This window comes from Carassius auratus, unplaced genomic scaffold (genome assembly GCF_003368295.1).
Source record: "Carassius auratus strain Wakin unplaced genomic scaffold, ASM336829v1 scaf_tig00034518, whole genome shotgun sequence".
Lineage (NCBI taxonomy): Eukaryota > Metazoa > Chordata > Actinopteri > Cypriniformes > Cyprinidae > Carassius > Carassius auratus.
Window position 1 is genome coordinate 8,749 of NW_020526156.1, and position 23,696 is coordinate 32,444.

At 30.7% G+C, this 23,696-nt stretch overlaps 1 protein-coding gene across 5 annotated transcripts; it reads left to right on the forward strand.

Moving 5' to 3' along the window:
- Positions 1-1,330: 1,330 nt before the first annotated feature.
- LOC113081516 (serine/threonine-protein kinase PAK 6-like) lies at positions 1,331-20,356 on the forward strand. Of its 5 annotated transcripts, none has more exons than XM_026253586.1 (11): positions 1,331-1,565; positions 1,704-1,763; positions 3,030-3,122; positions 5,821-6,048; positions 8,405-8,872; positions 9,785-10,141; positions 11,003-11,136; positions 12,053-12,179; positions 13,879-14,004; positions 17,834-17,968; positions 19,822-20,356. In XM_026253586.1, exons 4-11 carry the CDS (start codon positions 5,833-5,835, stop codon positions 19,987-19,989), a joined length of 1,731 nt encoding a protein of 576 aa, XP_026109371.1. In that variant the 5' UTR covers positions 1,331-1,565; positions 1,704-1,763; positions 3,030-3,122; positions 5,821-5,832; the 3' UTR covers positions 19,990-20,356. The 5 variants fall into 5 exon arrangements, with proteins under 5 accessions (XP_026109371.1, XP_026109372.1, XP_026109373.1 ...); XM_026253587.1 differs by having other exon boundaries at positions 5,824-6,048; XM_026253588.1 differs by having other exon boundaries at positions 3,033-3,122.
- The last annotated feature ends 3,340 nt before the right edge of the window (positions 20,357-23,696 follow it).

Here is a 23,696-nt window from a genome sequence, read left to right on the forward strand (position 1 = left end):
AAGACTGAATCCAATATTTGGTGATAATATCTCATATAAAAAGGTTTACAAACGATTTTTAAAAGGTCAGTTTTTTTTTTCTTTAATAATAATAATAATAATAGAAAATCGTTTTTTAAATAATTACAATTAAATTACCAAATTTGTAGTTAATTAATTAATTAATTAATACATTTTATGGAAGGTTGTCAACCATGTGAGAGCAAAGTCACAAAGTTTTAGTCCAAACGTGATCATGTTAACTAGTATTTCATAAAACGTTAGAAAACAATATTTGGTGATAATATCGCATATAAAGAGGTTTACAAATTATACATTTCTTTGGAAGTTTGTCAACCTTGTGTCAGTTTTAGTCCAGTGTAATAACATAAATGACCATTTCCATTTTCAAAAAGACTGAATCCATGATTTGGTGATAATATCTCATCATGACGTATTAGCAAGGAATTCTGAGCGGGAAGGCCAGGTTTGATGAAGGACTTCCTCTAGTAGCTCCTGATGAAGATGATGATGATGATGAAGAGACTAAAGCGCTGTGTGTCTGTCTGCTTTAACGGCCCGCAGCACACTAGAAGTCTGTCATGAGAGTGACTCGGAGAAGATAGAGACGCTCCCAAACCCTCAGAACATGCAGCAGCACGCAGATCTGTGTGTGTGTGTGTGTGTGTGTGTGTGTGTGTGTGTGTGTGTGTGTGCGTGTGCTGCGATCCTCAGGTAGGACCCTTCTCTCGTTCTGATCTCTCAACTCATCTTGATCCTCTTTCATCCCAGAAACGAAATGAATAAATGGTTTAAAGAACTGGAAATATGTTTTAGGATCATCGAGATCAATGTGGTTATTAAGTTTATTACTGTAATGATGTTATGATTGCATCTATACAGTGCTATTTCAGTGTCATTGATATACAATTATAGTTTTTGTTAATATTCAGAATTTGTTGTAATTTTATATTTTCTGTTTTCGTTTCATTAGATATTTTTAAAAAGTCTATATAGTTCTTCTTGCAGTTTCTGTTTTAGTTTTTTCAGCACCTAAAATTTAACTTTGTTTAAGATTTAGTTTTTTTTTTTAATCTTTATAAAAGTTTTTCTTTTTAAATGTGCTTATATTGTTTTGTCTTTTTTGTTTTGGTTTTATTTTTAGTTATTTTACTACCTACCTTTTTATTTAATGTTTACTTAATCTCAAGTAACAAATATATATGTATATATATATAAGTTATTAATTTATATTTATATTTTATAATTTATATTTATTATTATATTTATTTATAATTAATAATATATTAAATATAATAACCCTATTTAGAATTTGCTGTACTGATATTAATTTATAGTGAGTTAAATAAACATTATTTAACAGTATTTAGTTTATGAATAACAATAAATAAATTGCAGTAATTAAAATAAGAGGGAAAAAACCTCAAAAGCAGAACGTCCAGTGTTGAGAATATTGAGGAAAAAATGTGATTTACTTTTTCATAATGCATAAATGATAATTCTTGTCTTTTCTTTTGTTTCTGACGTGATCCAGATGTTTTAATGAGATGAGTAGTGCGTGTAAAGTAAGTATATTCAGCTGCTGAATCACTCATAGCATTGAAATGTTATGAATTATTGTTTAATGTTCTTGAACTCAATCGCTTGTGTCTTGCTCCAAACCAGCAGGAGTTGTGTTAAAGATCTTTTGCTTGTCTAAACAGAGCGTGACGTTCCTGGACCTGGGTTTTGCATGAACTTAAGCTCGATGAAGAGGAGAAACGGTGATTTCTAAAGCTTTCTTTATCTGTATGACAAAAATATATCAGCTATATTGAATGTAACTGGTGTACAAACACATATTACTATCTCTCTGGACGCCTCGTGTCAACACGTTTCCTGTAATTCCATCATTTGTGAATTTATATTCTGCAGTTGCATCTCAAAATCTATGAATGTTGAGTTTATTTCTCATAACTGGATTGATTTATGAATATTATGCCTAAAAGATGACGCGAATTCAACTAGTCATGTGACCGGGGTCATATGATGTTGCATTTATGTGGTTTAAGGTTCAAAAAACACATTATTTTCCACATAATCTACATTATTGCTGTTGTTTTATATATCATTCATGGAAAGTATTTCTGAAACATGTCAGATGACGCTCAGCGACTTCTTTCAAACTTCTTTTATTGATTGAAATGTTGCTACGTTGTCTCAGAACTCTCAGAACGTTCAAATGTAACATTGAGTGTTTGAAAAGTTACAGATTCTTCACTAAACATTTGCATACGACTCAGAAAAATACGCTTAAAAGCATTTAAAAAAAGGAGGTTTTGAACATTCAGATAACATTTAGAAATAACATTTTCATAACTCACTGGGAATATTAGCGAAATGTATTTTAGGACGAATTTTGCACATCTCAGAACTTTCCCAAAAGAGTTTTCTTCCAGTAACATTAATAGAACATTCCTACAGAGTTATCTGGTGTTTAATAATGTTCTCAAAAAGTTGGCATACAAATATTATTTGTATAAATATTCACGGACTGTCAGTGGGATGTTCGTCGAACATGTTATATGGCTTGTTTATGAGAAAACATTCAAATGTAACATTTCCACAATGTTTGCAAAGTGATACAATGGAATGTTCTCTTAAGATACATTTGTACAATGTTTAAAATAAAGAAAGAAACGGGATGTTTTCATTGTAACTCACTGGGAATGTTATCAGAATGTTCATTAAACGCATATTTCGCAGCTGGACACATGTAGTTTCTCAAGCTTCTTCTGAAGGATAAGACTGAGTCAACAGAAGGGTGTTCCTGTCCTGTTTAATGTAGTGTACAGGCATGCATTTCAGCCCAAACTAAAAGTGGAAAGTCTGGTTTTCTAGCTAAATACGCTCCTGCTGTAATAGCATGTGTGCGCTGGTATCTGATCTGTCCCGGTGTGATCAGATGTAGGTCAGGCTCTTTCTGTGACGTGTAACTCTCTGACTCTTCATCTGTCATGTGTTTGCCTCCACACCCGCTGATCAAACAGCAGCGAGCAGCGGATGAAGATAACAGGACAGCCTTTCAGTTCCTCGTGTCCGGAGCCGAAGATGAAGTGAGGGCAATCAGACACAATCCACAGGTAAGACACGGGTGAGAGAAACAGGAGTCAGGTTCAGTTGATTTATACTGACATTTATTTACTGCTTCGACAGTATATATATATATATATTACACACTAGCAGTCGAAAGTTTTTAAACAGTGAGATTAAATAAAAAAAAAGATCTTCTGCTCACCACGCCTGCATTTATTTGATTAGAAATACAGGAAAAGCAGTAAAAATTAGAAATATTATTCTAAAATAAATCATCTGTTTTCTGTGTGAATCTGTGTTAAAGTGTAATTTATTTCTGTGATGCTCCGCTGTATTTTCAGCATCATTCCTCCAGTCTTCAGGGTCACATGATCTTTTACTGCTCGAGAAACATTTATTATTAGTTATATATGTATATAGTTATATATAATGATATGATCAGTAAGTCATGGCAACTTGTGTTTTTGTTTGAAAATATATATAAAATATATATTTTTTGAATTATGGGATTCATTTAGTCAGGTTTATTTAATTTAAGTAGAAATGACTTGATTAAGTTGATGATTATACTTAAAAAATGAAGTTTTTAAGTTGAAATAGATGGAGATTTTTACTGTGATATATATATATATATATATATATATATATATATATATATATATATATATATATATATAAATATAATACAATAAAAACAAAAAAATATATTTTTTAAATATTTTTATATAAATATTTAGATGCATTATTTTTTTTAAAGTGTGGAGCCCTGAACGACATACTAGAAAAATCTATTAATTGTGTGCACGATTTAATAATTAATAATGTGCATGATTTATTTTACTGCATATTAAAGCATGTGTATTTCTATATTTTAATATCCAATATACACTTTTTATATTTAAATATAACATAAAAACAAGAGAACAGAAATGACATGCTTCACCTTTCAATATTAATATTTGAGGAAAGTGCCAGAAATTCTGGAACTATTTTATAGTTATTAATTGCCTTTTTTTAAAGTAAGACTTTATGCATAAACGTACTGAATAGAAAAGCCTCCTGCGGAATGCAAGCGATGCATGTGCGTGTCTAATCTTGTTGTGTGGTTTATTTATTGCTCACTGTGAGCAAATATTGATTGACAGCTTTCACAAGCTCTGTGTGGTTTAGGGAGATCCTGTGGCTTGTGTTTGTGCAGCTTTACTTCATGTACAGTATGTACAGTATGTTTACAGCGCACGCTCACTACTGTATTAGATGAGTCTGCTAAAGCAGGTCTGAATTAAATATCAGAGATGATTTGACTGACCACACGAGGAAGCGCAGGCTTTTATGGGTTAACAACAGTCGAGGAACATCTACTGTAAGATAAAGAGAGTCATCATAAATATGCATGTTGTTTTTATTTGATATCTGCAATGACACACAGTGTATCATATTCAGGACTAAAGAAAAAACAGCATCTTTTATTACGTGCATTAATTGTGCGAGGGTTTCGTTTGCGTCATGCATCAGGACGAACAGCGAGGGTCACAGACGGACTCGAGGACAAACCGAACTGTGAACCTTTCAGTCGATGTGCATCTGTTAGAAACACACGGCCTCGAGCTGATGGTGATCCACATTACTGTCATGATCATTAACACACACTCAGAGTCACTACAGCCAAAGAAGAGAGACATACACTTCAGACAAAAGCTAGAATCAAATCTGCAGATGGTTTTTGTTGGGAATCATATTTGATACATTAGGCTCTCATGGCTCATATAATCATATATAAGGGAAAAACAGCTCGGTAAAAACATGCATTTGATGCAGAGCAAATACATAAGGCAAAATAAATAATTAGTAGTCTTTTTGCAATTATATTTTAACATTATGTAATTATTATATGTATATTTAAAAATCACAGGCAAAAAATATAGAGAGCTGATATTAGTGTAAAGCATTTCACTGCATATATTCCTGTAAAACACTAATATTTTTTAACATTATTATGTAATTATTATATAAAGTCACTAGGTGCCTAAATCTAAAAAAATAAATAAAAAAAAATCATAATGTACTGCAAAAAAAAAAAAAAAAAAAAAAAAAAAAAAAAAAAACAGTACATATATATATATATGTTTATGTATATATTATTTATTTTTTTGTGACACTTTATATGGCCTAAGAGTTTGATAACTTCCAATGTAAGTCACTGAGATCAGATGAGACAGTGTAGCATACTGACACACAATTATAGAAACATCAGTTTTGGCATATAATGCAATGATTGAGAGATTCAGTTCAGTTATTCTGACCTTTACTTGATCAAAACCAGTCAAGATTTGACACGTGAAGCTCGAGCTGAAGCTGTTACACTAAAAGAGCTTTGAGTTTAACAAAAGATTTAGAAGAGATTGAGTGTGAAACAGCAACGAGGCTTTAGGAAACCTAATACAGTGGTTTTATCGGTTTAGAAACATCTCTTTATGGGTTTCTCCTTCTCAGAAACATCTGATCACTTCTACAGCAAGATCGATCCTCTCACTAGATTGGTTCCCACGGTTCATTAGTGAAGAACCGGTCCGGCCTCGGTCTGTCTCTGTGTTTAAGTGTGAAAGGGGCGTGTCCTCGGGTGTCTGATTGACAGCTCCGCCCCTCTCCGCTCTGGTTTTGACAGCTCTTGTGTTGTGTGTTCTCCAGAGCGGACTCATGGCTCTGCTGTCGTCTCATGATGACGGGACTCTCTCTTGTTTCCAGCAGGCTCTCAGGATGTTCCAGAGGAAGAAGAAGAAGAAGAAGAAGAGGCGGCTGGAGATCTCCACACCGAGGAACTTCGAGCACAGGGTGCACACGTCCTTCGACCCGGTGCAGGGCTGTTTCGTGGGTCTGCCACCTCAATGGCAAAGCATTATAGACACGCTCCGGAGACCCAAACCTGTGGTGGACCCCTGCAGCTTCACACAGGTGCAGCTCAGGCCCCAGAGGGTAAACATGTGTGTGTGTGTGTGTGTGTGTTTTTTATCAGTGCTATGTTGTTGTGCATCTGTTAAATGCATGCACTCATGTTATTGTTAAGTAGAGCTGATGTTATAGTGCGATGCATTTTACTGCAGGAGTATTCACAGTAATGAAGGACTATTGTATCATTCTGTAACTGTTCAAATTTAGTAGCATTATTTTTATGAATGTTTATGAAAGCAAAACTATAAAGCAAAAAAAAATTACAAGCATTCCACTGAATAATAGGTTTTATTATATAATTATTTATTAAAACTTGTCCAAATTCAAAAAATAATCATATAATATATATATATATATATATATATATATATATATATATATATATATATATATATATATATATATATATATATATAAATATTGAATTGTTTGCAGAACTTAATGACATTATTTTTATGAAAATTAAGCAAACATATAATTAAAATATATATATATATATATATATATATATATATATATATATATATATATATATATATACAGATTTCATATTATAATGCATAGCATTTCACTGCAGGGATATATTGTATATTCTAGTAATACAATTATATTATTAAGATTATTATGTAATTATTATATAGTCTCTAGGTAGGTGAATCTCATAAAAACATTTTCAGATCATATTTCACTCTATAAACTATTTTTAGATATTGCTTAAGGAAAGCGATGTGTTTTTTCAAGTTTTTTGCATAATTTTATGAAAAATAAGGAAACAATTTAGTATAGCCAAAGAACAATACATTGCATTTGGAATGTTGAAATTCCTGTAATATATTTCTGTAAAATTCTTGTACACACACACACACACACACACACGCATATATATAGCATTTACTTTTTTGCATCATTCGCAAAACTAAAACAAAAAATTATTATGTAAAAATCTGTATTTTATCTTCTGATTTCACCGTGAAATGGAGGCATATTCCTGTGATTTCTTGACAGTCGTCACAGAAACTCAATCTTTCATCGAGAACGTGTGTGTGGTTGTTAAACAGGTTCGTGTTTCCCCAGGGTTCTCACGTGTCAGCAACACTATTCAGATCATGAGCTGACAGACCTGCTCCACGCCGCTCTTATATAACCACCATCTTCATCTTCATCTTCATCATCTAGATTGCTTTCTCATGCCCAGTCCCTGATTAAAATATCTCATGCATATTGATTCATGCAGTTTCAGTATGAATTTGTTTCATACTCTATTTTTAGGAGAAAACGTCCGATTTATTATTTTATGAATATAGTCACAAGATGAATCTCAAAAACATACCTAGGACATATTTCAATTCAAAAAGAAAAAAATTTGAAATGTATTTCTTGCAGAAAATGTTATATATATATATATATATTTTTTAATGTATTTATTTATTTATTTATTTTATTTTTTATTATTTTATTCTGCATTATTTTCACTGAGTAACATTGTTTAAATGTAAAAACAAAACAAAAAAAAACGTGTATATATATATATATATATATATAATTTTGCAATATTTGGGAAACTGACATTATTTTGACAATTAAGTAATGAATATTATTCCAGTAATGCAATGCTATTTTTATCATTACTATGTATTTATTATATGGTCACTATGTGAATCTCCCCCAAAACATTTCCAGATCATATTTTATGTATGCATAATAAATAAATGAAATAAATAACATTGCTTAAAGAAATTGTTATATTTTATGAATGATTTGCATAACAATCCATTATTTTTCTTATGTTATTTTTATGATAATTAAGCAGAAATATTAGACAAGCAGTATATAGTTAATATTAAATTGCAAATAAAAATGTCACTGCATAGATATACAGTATATTCCAGTAATACAGCATTATTTTTTTTACATAATGTAATAATAACACGTAATTATAATTTAAATAGTTAAATAGTCAATAGTTCCCAATCATATTTCACTCTAGAAATATATTTTGCATTACAAAATCAATATTTTTGGCATTATTTCCAAATATTATTGACATTAATTTTGTAAACAACATGCAAAACTTATAATGCATATAATTTTACTGCATAGATATTTTGTATATTCCAGTAATAGAATACAGCATCTTATCACTGATCCTCTTATTATTAAAATATAATAGTAGTGACATCATTAATGAAGACGGTTCTAGATGTTACAAATAAAAAGGTGCTTAGGAAAAACATCTAGATCTGTCAGCTGTCAATCAAACTGGATTTTTGGGAGTCAAGGGATGAAGCTCGGTCTTTCTAGCAGCTGTTTGGACTCTCCTTCTGACGGCACCCATTCACTTGCAGAGGAGTTCTGATGACTTGTTTGATTTGTCTTCTAGAGCATTGTTCGCGGCAGCTTCATCGGACACGAGGACTACATTTCTGCGGCGATCGCCGAGATGAGTCGACTCTCTGTGTCCAGCTCGAACTCGTTGAGGAGAACCAGCCCGTCTTTAAGGAAACGAGCGCGGTCTCTGGGTCGTCTGGGGGAGGAAGCTGAAGGAGAGACTTACGAATATCAGGAGCTCAATGAGGCTGATCAGAGAAACGTCCAGTCGGTGTCAGACAGGAGCTCCAGATCCAGAGCGATCCAGAGCGAGAGCGGATCCTCCACACGACCCCGAGCCAGGTCCGTGTTCATGGGACAGACGGCGCTGATGCCCCGGGACATCTCACTGGTGTCTAACCCTGACCGTGAAGGACCCGGGGTCTCTGAACCCGAGCAGACGGCCGTCTGGAGTCATGATGGAGACAGACTGAACTCAGATCAGCTCCAGAGGAGACCGCAGTCCACTTCTGACCTCACCGTGTGTAGAAACACTCTCTCAGAACGCTTAGAAACATTCTCTTTTTAAACCATTTCAAAACTCCGGCAACATTCCGTTTTATAGAATTTAGAACATTTGTTACATTTGAACGTTCTAGGAATGTTTTCGAAACAAGGAGTTACATTTAAAAAAAGAATTGACACATTTTTGACTAATTCTAATGTATATTATAATTAAAATAATTATATATAATTAGTATAATAAATAAAAATGTTTTTTAATATATATATATATATATGTTATTTTTTACTCACATTTTTAATTTGCTTTTTGTTTTATATTTTCAGTTCACAGTTTAATCTTAGTTTAGGCTTTTATGTGCTTTTGTCCGTTTTTTTTTTGTTTTTTTTTTGTTCTATTAGTTTTAAATGTTTTCAAAAAATAGTTTTTTAATTTTAATTATTTCACCATGATAATTTTTTTTTTTTGTTTACAATTGATTTATTTTTCATTACTTAAGCTTACTTTCTTTTTTATTTGGCTATGCAACATTTCTCATTTTCATTAACAATATATATATATATACACAGAACCTTTCACAAATATTAGCACACCTTGGTAAATATGATATATATATATATATATATAATTTAAATTGAATGTATGCATTTAGCAGATGCTTTTATCCAAAGTGACTTACAGTGCATTCAGGCTATCAGTTTTTACCTATCATATATATATAGTTAATTTTATTTCAGCTGTTTTTTTTTTATAACTTCTATTTGCTCTCAAGGAAATCTATTTTTAATGTTTCTATAGTAATAGTTTTAATTATCAATAACAACACTGCCCAGCTCGACTTTTTTTGGTAATTAAAAACTACTTAAATGAATTCAAATAGAACGCACTTCCTAGGTTTATCTGAAGAACTCATGTTTCCTCTGATTACAGGTGAATTCATCGGGATTCCCAGCCATTTCCAAACCCAATGGCACTAGCAGTCCCAAACCAGGCCTTGTGACGCCGAGCGGTGACCCGAGAGCACGGCGTTCCTCTTCTCCCGTCAGATCCCCGGTGACTCCGAGTCCCAGCGGACACACACCCGTCACACACACACAGTTCAGAGCCGCGCTGCAGATGGTGGTGGACCCCGGAGACCCTCGCCCCTCTCTGGAGAACTTCGTGAAGATCGGCGAGGGCTCCACGGGTGTAGTGTGCATCGCCCGAGAGAAGCAGAGCGGGCGGCAGGTCGCCGTCAAGATGATGGACCTCCGCAAACAGCAGAGGAGAGAACTGCTCTTCAACGAGGTGTGAGCGTCCCCAAACGAAACATTTCACCCGACACAATCTGCATGAGATTCATCACAATCACACAATCACACAATCACACAATCACACAATCACACAATCACACAATCACACAATCACATGCTGTAAATGTTAGCTTTAAAAGACTCAAATCATTCATGAACAGGGAACATTAGTCTCTCAGTGACTCCATGAAACATATACAGACATAAATACAGCATCCTCAACTAATATAAATACTCTTGGTAAATATGAGCAAAACGTTTTTTTTAGCTGTGAAAAAAAAATATTTTTTTGATTATTTTTGATATTTCATTAAAACAAAAATTCTAAATTCTAACCTTTTATTGAAGTAAAATAATGGAAATTGGGTGGGAAATCTCATCATTAAATTCATTAATTACTTAATTTATAAAAATATATTGTGCATATGTATATGTGTGTGTATAAATTAAAAACATTTTAGTTACTTGACAAAATAAACATTAACCTTGAAATAGAATAAAAATAGATTTAAAATGAAATAGAATATAAGAAATAAGAAAGAATATATATATATATATATATATATATATATATATATATATATATATATATATATATATATATATATATATAAATCACAAAACAGTAAAAATTACAAAAACACACAACTAAATTGCTAAAGCTAACAAAATGGAATTTTAAAAAATAAAATAAACAAAAAATATTAACAAAAACTATTATAGTATATCAGTGTTAAAAAATAACCCTCATAAATTTGTACAAAAATAAAAATATAAATACTTCTAATATTTATATATATTTATATATCATTAAAAAAAAAGTAATACTAAGTGTTTTGTGTCTGTGTCCACACAGGTGGTGATCATGCGAGACTACAGACACAGAAGCGTGGTGGAGATGTTCCGGAGCGCTCTGGTGGGTGAAGAGCTGTGGGTGATCATGGAGTACCTGCAGGGCGGCGCTCTCACCAACATCGTCTCACAGACCAGGTGACAAACACTGTCTAACAGATCATGGACACGGATGATTCCTCAAACCATGTGTTACTGATGACAGGATGTGTATTAATGTGCACTGTTTCCACCTGAAATCATGCTGATGTTGTTCAGACGTAGAAACCTTCACTAAAGCACCAGCGACTCGCTCAAGTGAGGAAAGAGTTACAGAACAAGCTGGAAACTGGTTTGTTTTGACACTGTTTGCACAGCAGCTCTTTGTTGATGTTCACACATCCTTCGTTCTGAGCCTCTTTCATCCTCGACCGCAGACTTGTGTAATAGTTCATGCAATACTTTATGCAAGAAATTGAAATGCAGTGCATTAGATGCACATTCACAATCACAATGTGCTCCAAAGTTTGCGGTCAGTAAGATTTTTTGAATGCATTGCATTTATTTGATCACAAATACAGTAAAAATTGTGAAATATTATTACGATTCAAAATATATGTTTTCCGTGTGAATATTTATTAACATGTAATTTATTTCTGTGATGCTCCGCTGTATTTTCAGCATCATTCCTCCAGTCTTCAGTGTCACATGATCTTCAGAAATCATGAAAATATGATGATTTACTGCTGGAGAAACATTTCTGATTATTATCAATGTTGTAAACAGTTAATATGTTTGTGGAAACTGTGATGCATTTCATTTTTCAGAATTCACAGATGAACAGAAAGTTCAAAATTTATTTGAAATATATATATATTTGATCAATTTAATGCATCCTCAATTAATACAAGTATTAATTTCATTTGAAAAAAGTCAGAATGACCCAAACTTTTGAACAGTAGCGCACTAAACATGCATCAGAGGGAGCGATGGAGGTGTGTTATCATTCCTGAGGAGTGTAAAGAGGCACAGCCCGTGTTTATCTTTCATTATGTGTGTGTGTGTGTGTGTTTAGGCTAACAGAGGAGCAGATTGCTACAGTGTGTGAAGCTGTTCTTCAGGCTCTCTGTTATCTTCACGCTCAGGGCGTCATACACAGAGACATCAAGAGCGACTCGATCTTACTGACGCTGGACGGCCGGGTGAGACACGGTTTAATTAGGACAAGAAGCACGAACTGCATAGACTTGACAATACTCTATCTCAAATTATTAACATGCATTAGACATTTACTAGGGTTTTTTCAGATGTTTAAGAATGTACTTTTCTACACTGTAAAGATTTTTTTTTCTTTTTTTGAAGTTGTAAATAAAACAAAATACTACAATAATTAGCAATTTTTTTGTGAAAATTGTTTCTACACCAGTTCGGTTTTCCCTTGTTTACCACGGTTACACTTAAATAGATAAAAAAAAAAAGAAAAACGTTTTCTTTATCTGAAATAAAAATAAATCATAAACCAAACTAAACTAAAATATTTTGTAAAAATTAAACTTATTTTATTTCAGTCCACTGCCAAGGCAATTTAAATGAAAATACAATATATATATAAAAATATTAAAATATTTAAAAAGAAATAAAGTAATAAAATTGCAACAACTTTATCTAAAATGAAAATGAAAACTGATAGTATAAAATAAAAACTAAATAGAAAAATTTTTAAAACTCAAAAACTAAATACCAAAACTTTGACTAAAGTTAAAATGAAAACAGAAAATATTAAAATTACAGTTATATAGAAATTTTTTAAAATAAAAAATAAAAATAAAATCAATAATATTTCTAAAAGTCAAATTAAATGAAAAATATAAAATATTTAGAACAGTTTGAAAAGAACTAATAAAAATAAAAACATAATATAATTACTAAAACTAACTAAACTTAAAATGAAAATGGATAATATATAAATAAAAATGAGATAGAAATCTAAAAAACTAATAAAAATAATCACAACTAAATTAGTAAAATTAACTAAAGTTAAAATTAAGACAGAAAATATTAAAATTACAATTATATAGAAATTAAAAAAGTAATAAAAACATAGTAAAATTACTAAAACTAACTAAATTTAAAATGAAAATGGATAATATAAAAATAAAAATGAGAATGAAATATAAAAAAATGAATTAAAATAATCACTGTTAAATTACTAAAATTTTAACTAAATTCTAAATGAAAACAGAATCATATTAAACTTATGATAATGTTGAAATGTTTTAAAAGAAATAAAAATGAATAAATATAAAACACAGTAAAATTACTAAAACTAACTTAACTTAAAATCAAAACAGAAAAACTAAAAATCACAATAATATAGAAGTTTTAAAAGAACCAAAAACGAATAAAAATAAAAACACAATAAAATTACTAAAACTAACTAAACTTAAAATGAAAATGGATAATATAAAAAATAAAAATGAGACCGAAATATATAAAAAAAATCAAATTAAGTTAAAATTAAAACAGAAAATATATAAATATAAATTATATAGAAATGTTTTAAAAGAAACAACAACTAATAAAAAAGACAAAGACATAACAAAATTACTAAAACTAACTAAAATGAGATCAAATATAACAAATAATAAAAATAATCCCAGCTAAATTACTAAAACTTTAAACTTAAAATCAAAACAGAAAATAAAAAAATAAAATCTATATACAAATACTTTAAAGGAAACAAAAACTAACATAAAACTGACCAAAACGCACACAAAATGAACTAAATCTGGAAAACGGAAAATATAGAACATGCATTTATTGCAGTAGACATGTATGATGGAAATGCGACTGGTTTTAGTTTTAGGAAGCAGGATTGATGTGTGATTCTCTGTTTTACAGGTCAAACTGTCCGACTTTGGATTCTGTGCTCAGATCAGTAAAGACATCCCGAAGCGGAAGTCTTTAGTCGGGACTCCGTACTGGATGGCGCCCGAAGTGGTTTCAAAGAAGCTGTACGGCACCGAGGTGAACGAACCACATCCATCATGCATGCACAGAAAAAACTAATCTAGCCTTTAATTTAATCAGATAATACAGTTTTATACTAACATCTATATGAATATGATTTATAATGCTAATTTCTGTCCAATAGGTTTATTAAATGTAGACCTAAAAGTGCTAACAAAGTAGGCAAAGACACTTTTAATCCTCACTTTAAATGGATGCATGACGGAATTCAATATTTGGCCCTAATTTAGAGAATATTATGAGTTTTAATCACTTTATTTAAGTTTATGCGACAGATGAATATAACAAAGAAGCCACAGTTTGATTCTGGTTCATGTCACACCAAATGTTTATATGATTTAATGCTGTAATTAAGGCCTTTTAATGGAAAGAATGGGAGTCAATAAATGATATTTGAATAGAGATGAAGCTGTTAACATCATCTCAACATGTTCTTCTAAGAACATTTAGCTAACGTTCCCATTTTGTTGTGAAAATGTTATTTCTGAAGGTTAAAAACTTCCCGTTTTTAGAGTGTTTGAAATCTTTAGTTTTTATTGCAAGTGAAACAAAGAACATTCCATTTTAGAATTCTGGCAAATGTTACGGGAAAGGTTAGTTTCGAATGTTCTCTGACAGAAATGGTAACATTTAAAAAACTGCTACATGAAAGTCCAAAAGAGAAAATTCTATGAATGATGTGGAGATGTGTAAATTGTGTTTATTTTATTTTTGAGAGACAAAAACTTTATTTATCGTGACTTCCAGCTTTACGATTTTTTGCAAATCGTTTACATTCACGAAGCTGCATTACACACTGCATGAAAGACAGTTTTTAAAAATCCATGTTGGGCACTTTAAAAGATATATATATTTTTGATCATATAAACATTGATGGAACATTACATTGTATCATTTTTGGGAGATTAATGGAATGCAACTTTTGAATGTTCTGAAACAATAATATAAAATAAAAACATTAGGCCGGGTTCACACCGCAAGTTTCAGCAGAGCAGAAGCAGCGCGTTAACAGCAGGTAGGCAGAGCAGAAGCAGCGTGCGCCTATTTTGCTTTCACACCGACAGCGGAGGCAGCGCGCAACTGAACAGCAGATTTTGGTCAGAGTGCTCTATAATGGGTACGTTCGCATTGCTTTATTTCCCATTTAAAATACATTTAAATAAAAAGACTAGGCAAGAAGCTTTTTTAATTAATAATTTAATTGTTACTTTTGTTGGATCTTTGTTTTGCTGTCTTTGTTTTCCGTGCAGTACGTGTTGTTGATAGAAGAAAGGCCATCGCGCTATATTTGTTATTAAGGAGACTAAAAAGACCCAGACTTTGGGTTCATCCCATTAACCGACGTAGGAGAGAACATGGTGCATATTACCATCTTGTCACTGGGTTTGTTTGCAATCAAATTTACCAAAAAACACCCTGAAAACCAATTTAATAAACGGTTTTAAATTATGTGTATTGTAGATGGTTCACAGCCTTGACTTCCTGCTCATCTTGAAATCAGCATTTACTTGTTTATTATATATGCATGTATCACCTGCTTTTGTTATTTGTGTGCTTATGTGTAATTTAGAAATTGTAAATAAATGGTTCCAATTGAATCAATTTTGAATCAAATATTGAGTTGCTTGCTCGTGTGCCAGCGAAAGCGTCAAAAACACTATAAAATTAATTACCATCTGCAATAAGAGCCGCTGCAACTTCATCCTATGCTTTTTCCTTCTCCTGCAAGTCTTTATAAAGTACATTGTGTGGATCATAAAGAACTTGATATTTCTCAACTTCCACGATGAGACGAGTGTCGTCCATTATTGTCTTTCCAGGTGCACTCTGAAGACCACCGCCTGTGACACCACGTGCTGTTGTTTATGATTGTTAGCACGACATCCGTTCTTCTGCCAATACATAGGCCTAGTTATTAAAAGAATACTACTAATAATAAATAAATCTCCAAGGCTAAGCTAGCAATATAAATTATTTAAAGTTGTTTTTGTATTTCGGCAAAAAAAAAGTCTATTTTTGGATAGAACTGTAAGTACTTTAACAGATTTTGTAAAAAAAAAAAAAAAAAAAAAATATATATATATATATATATATATATATATATATATATATATATATATATTAAAAATAAAATTATAATAAAAAATATAAAAATATGTGGTTTTAAATATCATACATTTTTTATGAAATTTGCTAAGAACACAGTAGATATCATTAATGCAAATTTTGGGCAAATTTTCGTTTAAGTACATGTGTATTTTGGCCATGATCATGATCATTTTGGCCATGGTCACTTTATCTTCTATACATATTTTTTATATTAATTTCCTTTTCGTAACATACTCTAGTTCTTGTTAAAACACCCTAGAGGTGCTTTTTTTGTGCAGTTAGAGCACTTTTTGTGTGAAATCATATTTATTTTGTCCATCAAAGGTGTACTTTCACTTTAACTGAGCGTCAGCAGCGCTGCAAAAATAGACCCAGCGCCGAAACGATCGCGGCACTGCTGCTTCTGCTCTGCTTCTGCAACGCTCTGCCGCGCAGCTTCTGCGTGCGGTGTGAACGCTCTCATCTGTTAACATGGGCACCGAAAAAAATACGCGCTGCTTCTGCTCTGCTGCAGCTTGCGGTGTGAACCCGGCCTTAGACAAACAACAGAATAAAGCAAAACTACAATTTTAAAAATCAAAACTGATGATATAAAATAAAAACTCTATAGAAATATACAAAAACATAACTTAAAAAATAAACACACAAACTAAATCACAAAAACTTTAACTGAAAATAGAAAAATATATAAAAATATTCTAAAAGACACAAAATATAATAAAAATAAACAACAGTTACTAAAACTTAAACTAAAATAAAAAATTAAAACTATATAGAAATGTTTAAAAATAAACAACAACAAATAAAAAAACAAAGACACAACAGAATTACTAAAACAATAAAAATGGATAATATAAAAATAAAAACTATATAGAAATGTAAAAATAAACTAAATTCCAAAATGTTTTACTAAAATTAAAAATTACAATATAAACATTACATTATATAGAAATGTTTTTGAAGAAACTAAAACTGTAAAAAAAAATTTTTTTAAATTACAAAAACTAACTTAAAAAGAAAAACAACGTAAACCTTCACAGAAAATTTTATAAAACAACTTATTTAAGCGACTCAGAGTCAATTCTTTCTTTTGAAAAGAAAGAGTCAATTCTTTCTTCTCACTTTTTTTTGTAAGTGATACAAACGTTAAAGGAACATTCCATTGTATCATTTTCAAGATTATGGGAATGTAACGTTTAAATGTTCTCTTAACATTCTGAAATAAATACTAACATAAAAAAAAATGTTAGACAGACATCCGAATAAAGCTTTTCAGAAAAAAACAATCCGTGAACGACCGTGGGATGTGAATAACATCTTTGTGCTTCAAGGCAATGTTCTGAGAGTGTTCTCTGTTATCTGGATGTTACTGGAGGTATTTTAGTCTCAACAGATACTGGAAGGACACAATCTCATGCACCTAAAATATATGCACCGCATCAGTGATGATATATGCTGGCAAAACTCATTTAGACATTCACTTCTATTTCTATTGCCTTCCAACTTCTTCTTGCTGTGCATTATCTCCTGTTTTTGTGGTTTTGTGTCTGTTGTGTTGACCTTTTGTTTGTATCAGCTGTTATGACACGCATAATGAAAACCAATACAAAATTTATATCCAAAAAGGAAAAGAATGAATGGAAATGTCATGGAGAAAGCCTTGAGAAACCTATATTTATTACAAAATGTAAATATGAATGTTTTGTGGTGATTGTAGGTGGACGTGTGGTCTCTGGGGATCATGGTGGTGGAGATGATCGATGGAGAACCTCCGTATTTCAGCGAGACGCCGATAGCAGCGATGAAGAGACTGAGGGACGAGCCGGCGCCGACCGCAAGAAACATCAGCACGGTGAAGCAGAGGATCACTGAAAACATAACTAGAGAAGAGAAACTGCCAAGGAAATAAAAATGATTGAAAACTAGATAGACATGAAAAGAAAAAGTGAAAAAAAAAATACAAAAAACACACAACAAAATGACCTAAACTTTAACTAAAATTAAAATGTAAACTGAATATATAAAAACAAAAACTTTCACAGAATACTACAAAGTCATATTTTACAATAAAGCTGAATCTGAAATCATAACATGTAAAATTTATAACATTATTTTTTTTTTTGGCGAAATGTAAAGTTATAATTGTGAGAAATAAAGTCAGAAATGGGAGAATTTTTCTTTGTTGTGAGATATAAAGTCAGAATTACAAGAAAAAAAAAATAATTGTGAGATATAAAGTCAGAATAGAAAACAAGAAAAGAAAAAAATCAGAATTGCAGGAAAAAAAATTTGTAAAGTTAGAATTTTAGGAGAAAAAGTCAGAATTGTTAGAAATAAGGTCCGAAATGGGAGATATATATTATGAGAAAAAAGTCAGAATGGCAAGAAAAATGTAAATAAAATTAAAATAAAAAATAAATAAAAATGAATTGTGTTTAAACTCATAATTGCAAAATAAAATAAAAATATTCCAAGATATAAAGTCAGTATTGAAAAAAAAACTGAATTGTGAAATATAAACTCTGAATTGCGAGAAATATTTTTAATTGCAAAACATAGTCAGAATTGTTTATTTCAGCTATTTGCAAAGGAAATACAAATGAATAAAAACTAGATAGACATGAAAATAAAAAGTACAAATTACAAAACACACAACAAATTGACTAAAATTAAATTGGAAAACTGAATATATAAAAACAAAAACCTTCACAAAATATGAATAAAAACTATATGTAACCCAGTCATACTAAAATAACACTGAATGTGAAATCTTAACATGCATGTACATTTTTTTGCACATTTAAATCAATGCTGTTATTATGCACTAAAATTATTTAAATAAATATCAATTATTGATTGAAATTAAGCTGAAATAAAATACAATACAAATATTAGATGAAAAAAAATTATACAAGTTTAAAAAGTAAAACGATTAATAAATACAAAAATAAAGCTAAATAGAACTTTATAAACATGGCAAAAGCAAATAAAACTGCTAATAATAAAATAGTAAAAAAAATACTAATACAAATCTAAAATATAAAGATAAAAGCCTGTTCAAAATAATAACAAATGCTGTAAATAAAATATAAATAATACTAAAACATCAATGAATACACTCAGAAAAAAAAAGATTAAAATGTATATTCATTAATAAAAAAGCCTAAATGGAATAAAATAAAATAAACATTAGATTAAACCCTTAAACTTAAAAAAGAAAGTTCTGCGCTTTCTAAAACTAAATACAAGTATATACTGTAAAACATAAAAATACAAATGACAAAAACATTACAAAACAGTAAAATTACTAAACTTAAAACTGTAAAAAATAAAAGCTAAAATAAATGCATAATATAATTATAAAATAGTAAAACAGTTAATAAAAATGCTATAAATAGTTTATGAACAATAAAATAATATAACATAAAACGCTTAATTTAAAAAATGAATATGATAAATGTCGAATAGTACTACACTAAACTGAAAAATAAATTGGAAATAGCTAAATAGAAATATAAAAATGACAAAAGCATGACAAAATTATAAAAAAAACTTAAAATTGTACAAATAAAAGCTAATACACACACATATATATATATACACCAAAAATAATAGCAAATACTGTTATGAATAATACTAAAAAAAGACTTTTATCATGTTATTATGATGTTAATTGGATAATAATGTTAATAATCCTGTGATCAGATCTCTCCGGTCCTGAGGGACTTTCTGGACTCGATGTTGACCCGTGATCCTCTGAAGCGAGCGAGCGCTAGAGATCTGCTCCAGCATCCCTTCATGCTTCAGGCCACTTCTCCTCGCTGTCTGGTGCCTCTAGTGGAGCAGCACCGCAAGCGCATGTCCCACTGCTGACCTGCGGCTCCCACATCAGCACTGTGGACTGGGAATGTTCCTGATCTGCTGAAACACTTCCCTCTGGAGACTCGCAGGAACAATTCATCCCAAACCCATCATCCTGTCGGCATCCATTCAGCTTATTCTAATGCATCTGCACAGAAACTTTGACATTGTGTTGTGTGTAATATAGACTGAGCTGCTGGGTTTATTAAAGCCGTCTGATGATCCTTCACAATATGCTGCAGGACAATGAATTAAAAGGTAATTTGTGTCCTTATTTCTCGCAATTCTGAGAAAAAAAAAATCATAATTGTGAAACGTTAACTTACAATTGCAAGACAATAAAAAAAGGTAATTAAAAAAAAAAGTCAGAATTGTGAGATATATACCAGAATTACAGTAAAAATGTAATTGTGAGAAATAAGTCAGAATTCTGAAAAAAATGTCAGAATTGTAGGAAAAAAATTGGAATTGGGGAAAAGTGAAGTTAGAATTGTTGGAGAAAGTCAGAATTGTCAGATATAAAGTTAGAAATTGGAGAAAAAATATTTATATTGAGAGAAAAAAGTCAGAAAAAATAGAAATGTGAGATTTGACATTAGAATTGCAAAAAAAGGGACTGTTAGGAAAACAAAGTGGAATTGCGAATAAAAAGAAGCCGGAATTGCAAGAGAAAAAATGTAATTGCCAGATTTAAACTCAGTATTGCAAAAAAAAAAATAAAATAAAATAAAATTGTAATAAAGTCAGAATTGCAAGAAGAAAAATTTAATTGTGAAATATAGTCAGAATTTAGGGAAAAAAAAATTATTTTAAGATACAAAGTCAGAATTGTAAGAAACAAATAGAATTGTGAGATTTAAACTTAGAATTGCAAAATAAATAAAAAATGTATTCTAAGATATAAAGTCACATTGCATTTTTTTTTTAGAAAATATAAATAAAAAATAAAATAATTGGGAAATATGAAGTCAAAATTGCAAGAAAAAAAAGTGAATAGTGAGATATAGTCAGAATTGCGAGAAATGAATTAGAATTGTGAGATATAAACACTAAACTCTGAACTAAAAAAGTCACAATTACCTTGTTTTATTTTTTATCCCCTGGCAGAAATAAGTGACCAGTGCGATGAAACCAGAAACATAATTTATAAATCATGTTTACATTAAAATGTAACTTTTACTGTTGTACAGCTTTGGATAAAAGCATCTGCTAAATAATATTAAATGTTATGATTAATGTGTCCAGGAAACTGAACTGGAGCTCTTCTGTAAACCAGCAGGCTGTGGAGAAGCTCAATGCTGTTTTTATTTTGTATTCCAAGACTTTAAAATGATTTTTATAATTCATAAACTGTCTGCAATTGTGTTGTCAAATCTGCTTCACATTTTTAATCAAGCATTAAATTTACAAAATGCATTGGAGGTACTATATAAAGCACTGACTGCATTGAATGCATGGTTTAACCACAGCACAGGACGCTTTTAAAGCATGTCTGATGATTGATCGCTGTTTAATAAGAGGCCACACACTGATTATATCAGCCGTTGTGTAGTGAACACGTGTTTTTAACATCGAGCGAATGAGCACGAACACTTCTGTCTGCTAATCTACTTCCTGATAAGCTCGTTATTTACTTAAGCAGCACTTAAACACTTGTGAGAGGACATTTCTGACACTGACAAATATTTCAAGTGTTCTTACTCGAGCTCAATTTAAATAAATAAATAAAACTAAATAGAAATATAAAGTAAAAATGATAAAATGACAAAAACTTAACATGCATCTTAAGTCTTTTTTTTGCACATTTCATGAAGTGCTGTTATTGAAATAAATATAATTTTTGTGAACTCAGGCAAAGCTGAAATTAAATTCAATATAAATGAAACTTAAAAATGTAAACGAAAATTATAAATGTTTAAAATTTTTACTATTACTAAAACTAAAAAATAAAGCTAAATAGATATATAAATACAAAAAAAAAAAAGCCCGTCAAATTGACTAAACTTGTTTCAGTAAAAATTGAATAATATAAATCTATATACATCTCGTTGACTAAAACTATTAAAATATTTTTGTTCATTGAAATACGTGAAATAAATATAAAATTTAAATATTAGATAAATATGTATTGTAAACGTTGCCTTAGCAGCTAACTGAAATAAGTTATATATATATATATATATATATATATATATATATATATATAAAGGAAACTAAAATAACACTGAATTTGAAACATTTTACTTATAAAAATAAAAGCTATATCATAATGTTAAGCAATAGCATACAAAAACCAAATACAGATGATACTAAACCAACGCTGATCTCATGCATTAAATAAAATCACTTCATTACATCCTGACCATGAACACCTCACTCCATTGTAATAATTCTGCACAAATTCAGCTTAATGAGATTTCAATTAAAGTTTGCATAAAGAAAACACTTGATGATTTTATTAGGAACACTGGGCCTCATTCGTGAAACAGAAGTCATTCATAAAGCCACTCTTACAGATGTTTTGCATTGAATTGCATGCATGCATACATTTATAAGAATGGATTTAGAGATGAGTTTCAGAGAGTGTTTTCCTCGTTTCATGAATGAGGCTCAGTGACAGTACAGAGAGAGACAGATGATCACAGAAGAGGCACAGCCTTCTTTTCATTCCTGTTCTATTTCAGGGGTGTTTCTGAGCGAGGATGAGTCGGGACGTCCTTCACTGTCGGGATCTCAGAGGCGTCTGCAGCATCTATCAGAGGAGCACTGATAAAGTCACAGCCGAACAAAGATAACACAGATTCCTGAGTCTCAGCTCCCATAAGAGCACAATAGCTTTGTCCTACTTAACTCAAACATTATATAAACTGTTTTCGGTTTAGTGTTTCCAATGCAATATTTTCCTAAATTATTATTTTATTATATTAATTTCCCAAATATGGTTTGGGAACTGTAAGAGTTATAGTATATATATATATATATATATAGTCTCTTTTGCTCACCAAGGCTACATTTATTGTACATAAATACAGTAAAAAACATTAATGTTGTGAAATATTATTAAGATTTAATAGCTGTTTTCTCTTTGAATGGATTGTAAACTTTAATTTATTTCTGTGATGCTCCGCTGTATTTTCAGCATCATTCCTCCAGTCTTCAGTGTCACATGATCTCCAGAAATCATGAAAATATGATGATTTACTGCTCAAGAAACATTTCTGATTATTATCAATATTAAAAATAGTCTAATATTTAAAACATAAACCTTTTTTTTTCAGGATTCTTTGATGAATAGAAAGCATTTAATTAAAATGGAAATCTTTCGTAACATTATAAATGTCTTTATTGCTTCTTTGCTGAATAAAAATATACATTTATGAAGTTACTTTTGATCAATTAAATGTGCCCTTACTAAATACAAACATTAATTGCTAAAAAACAAAAAACAAAACGTATATATGAACATACATCTATATATATATATGTGAGTGTGTGTGTGTGTGTGTGTGTGAAGGTCATGCTTATTGCTAGAGGTATGTGTAATATTTCTAAAGGGTGGAAACAATCAGAGAGGTGTTTGTTGTCTATATAAGGATCTCAACCACTAAAAGGTCTTGTTACTGACCCCACACCGCTTTTAACTCTTGATAAAAAACCCTGTCCCCTGTGTTCTTTCCTTTCACATCCTTATTTGGATCTCAGTAACTCTCTATAAAAAC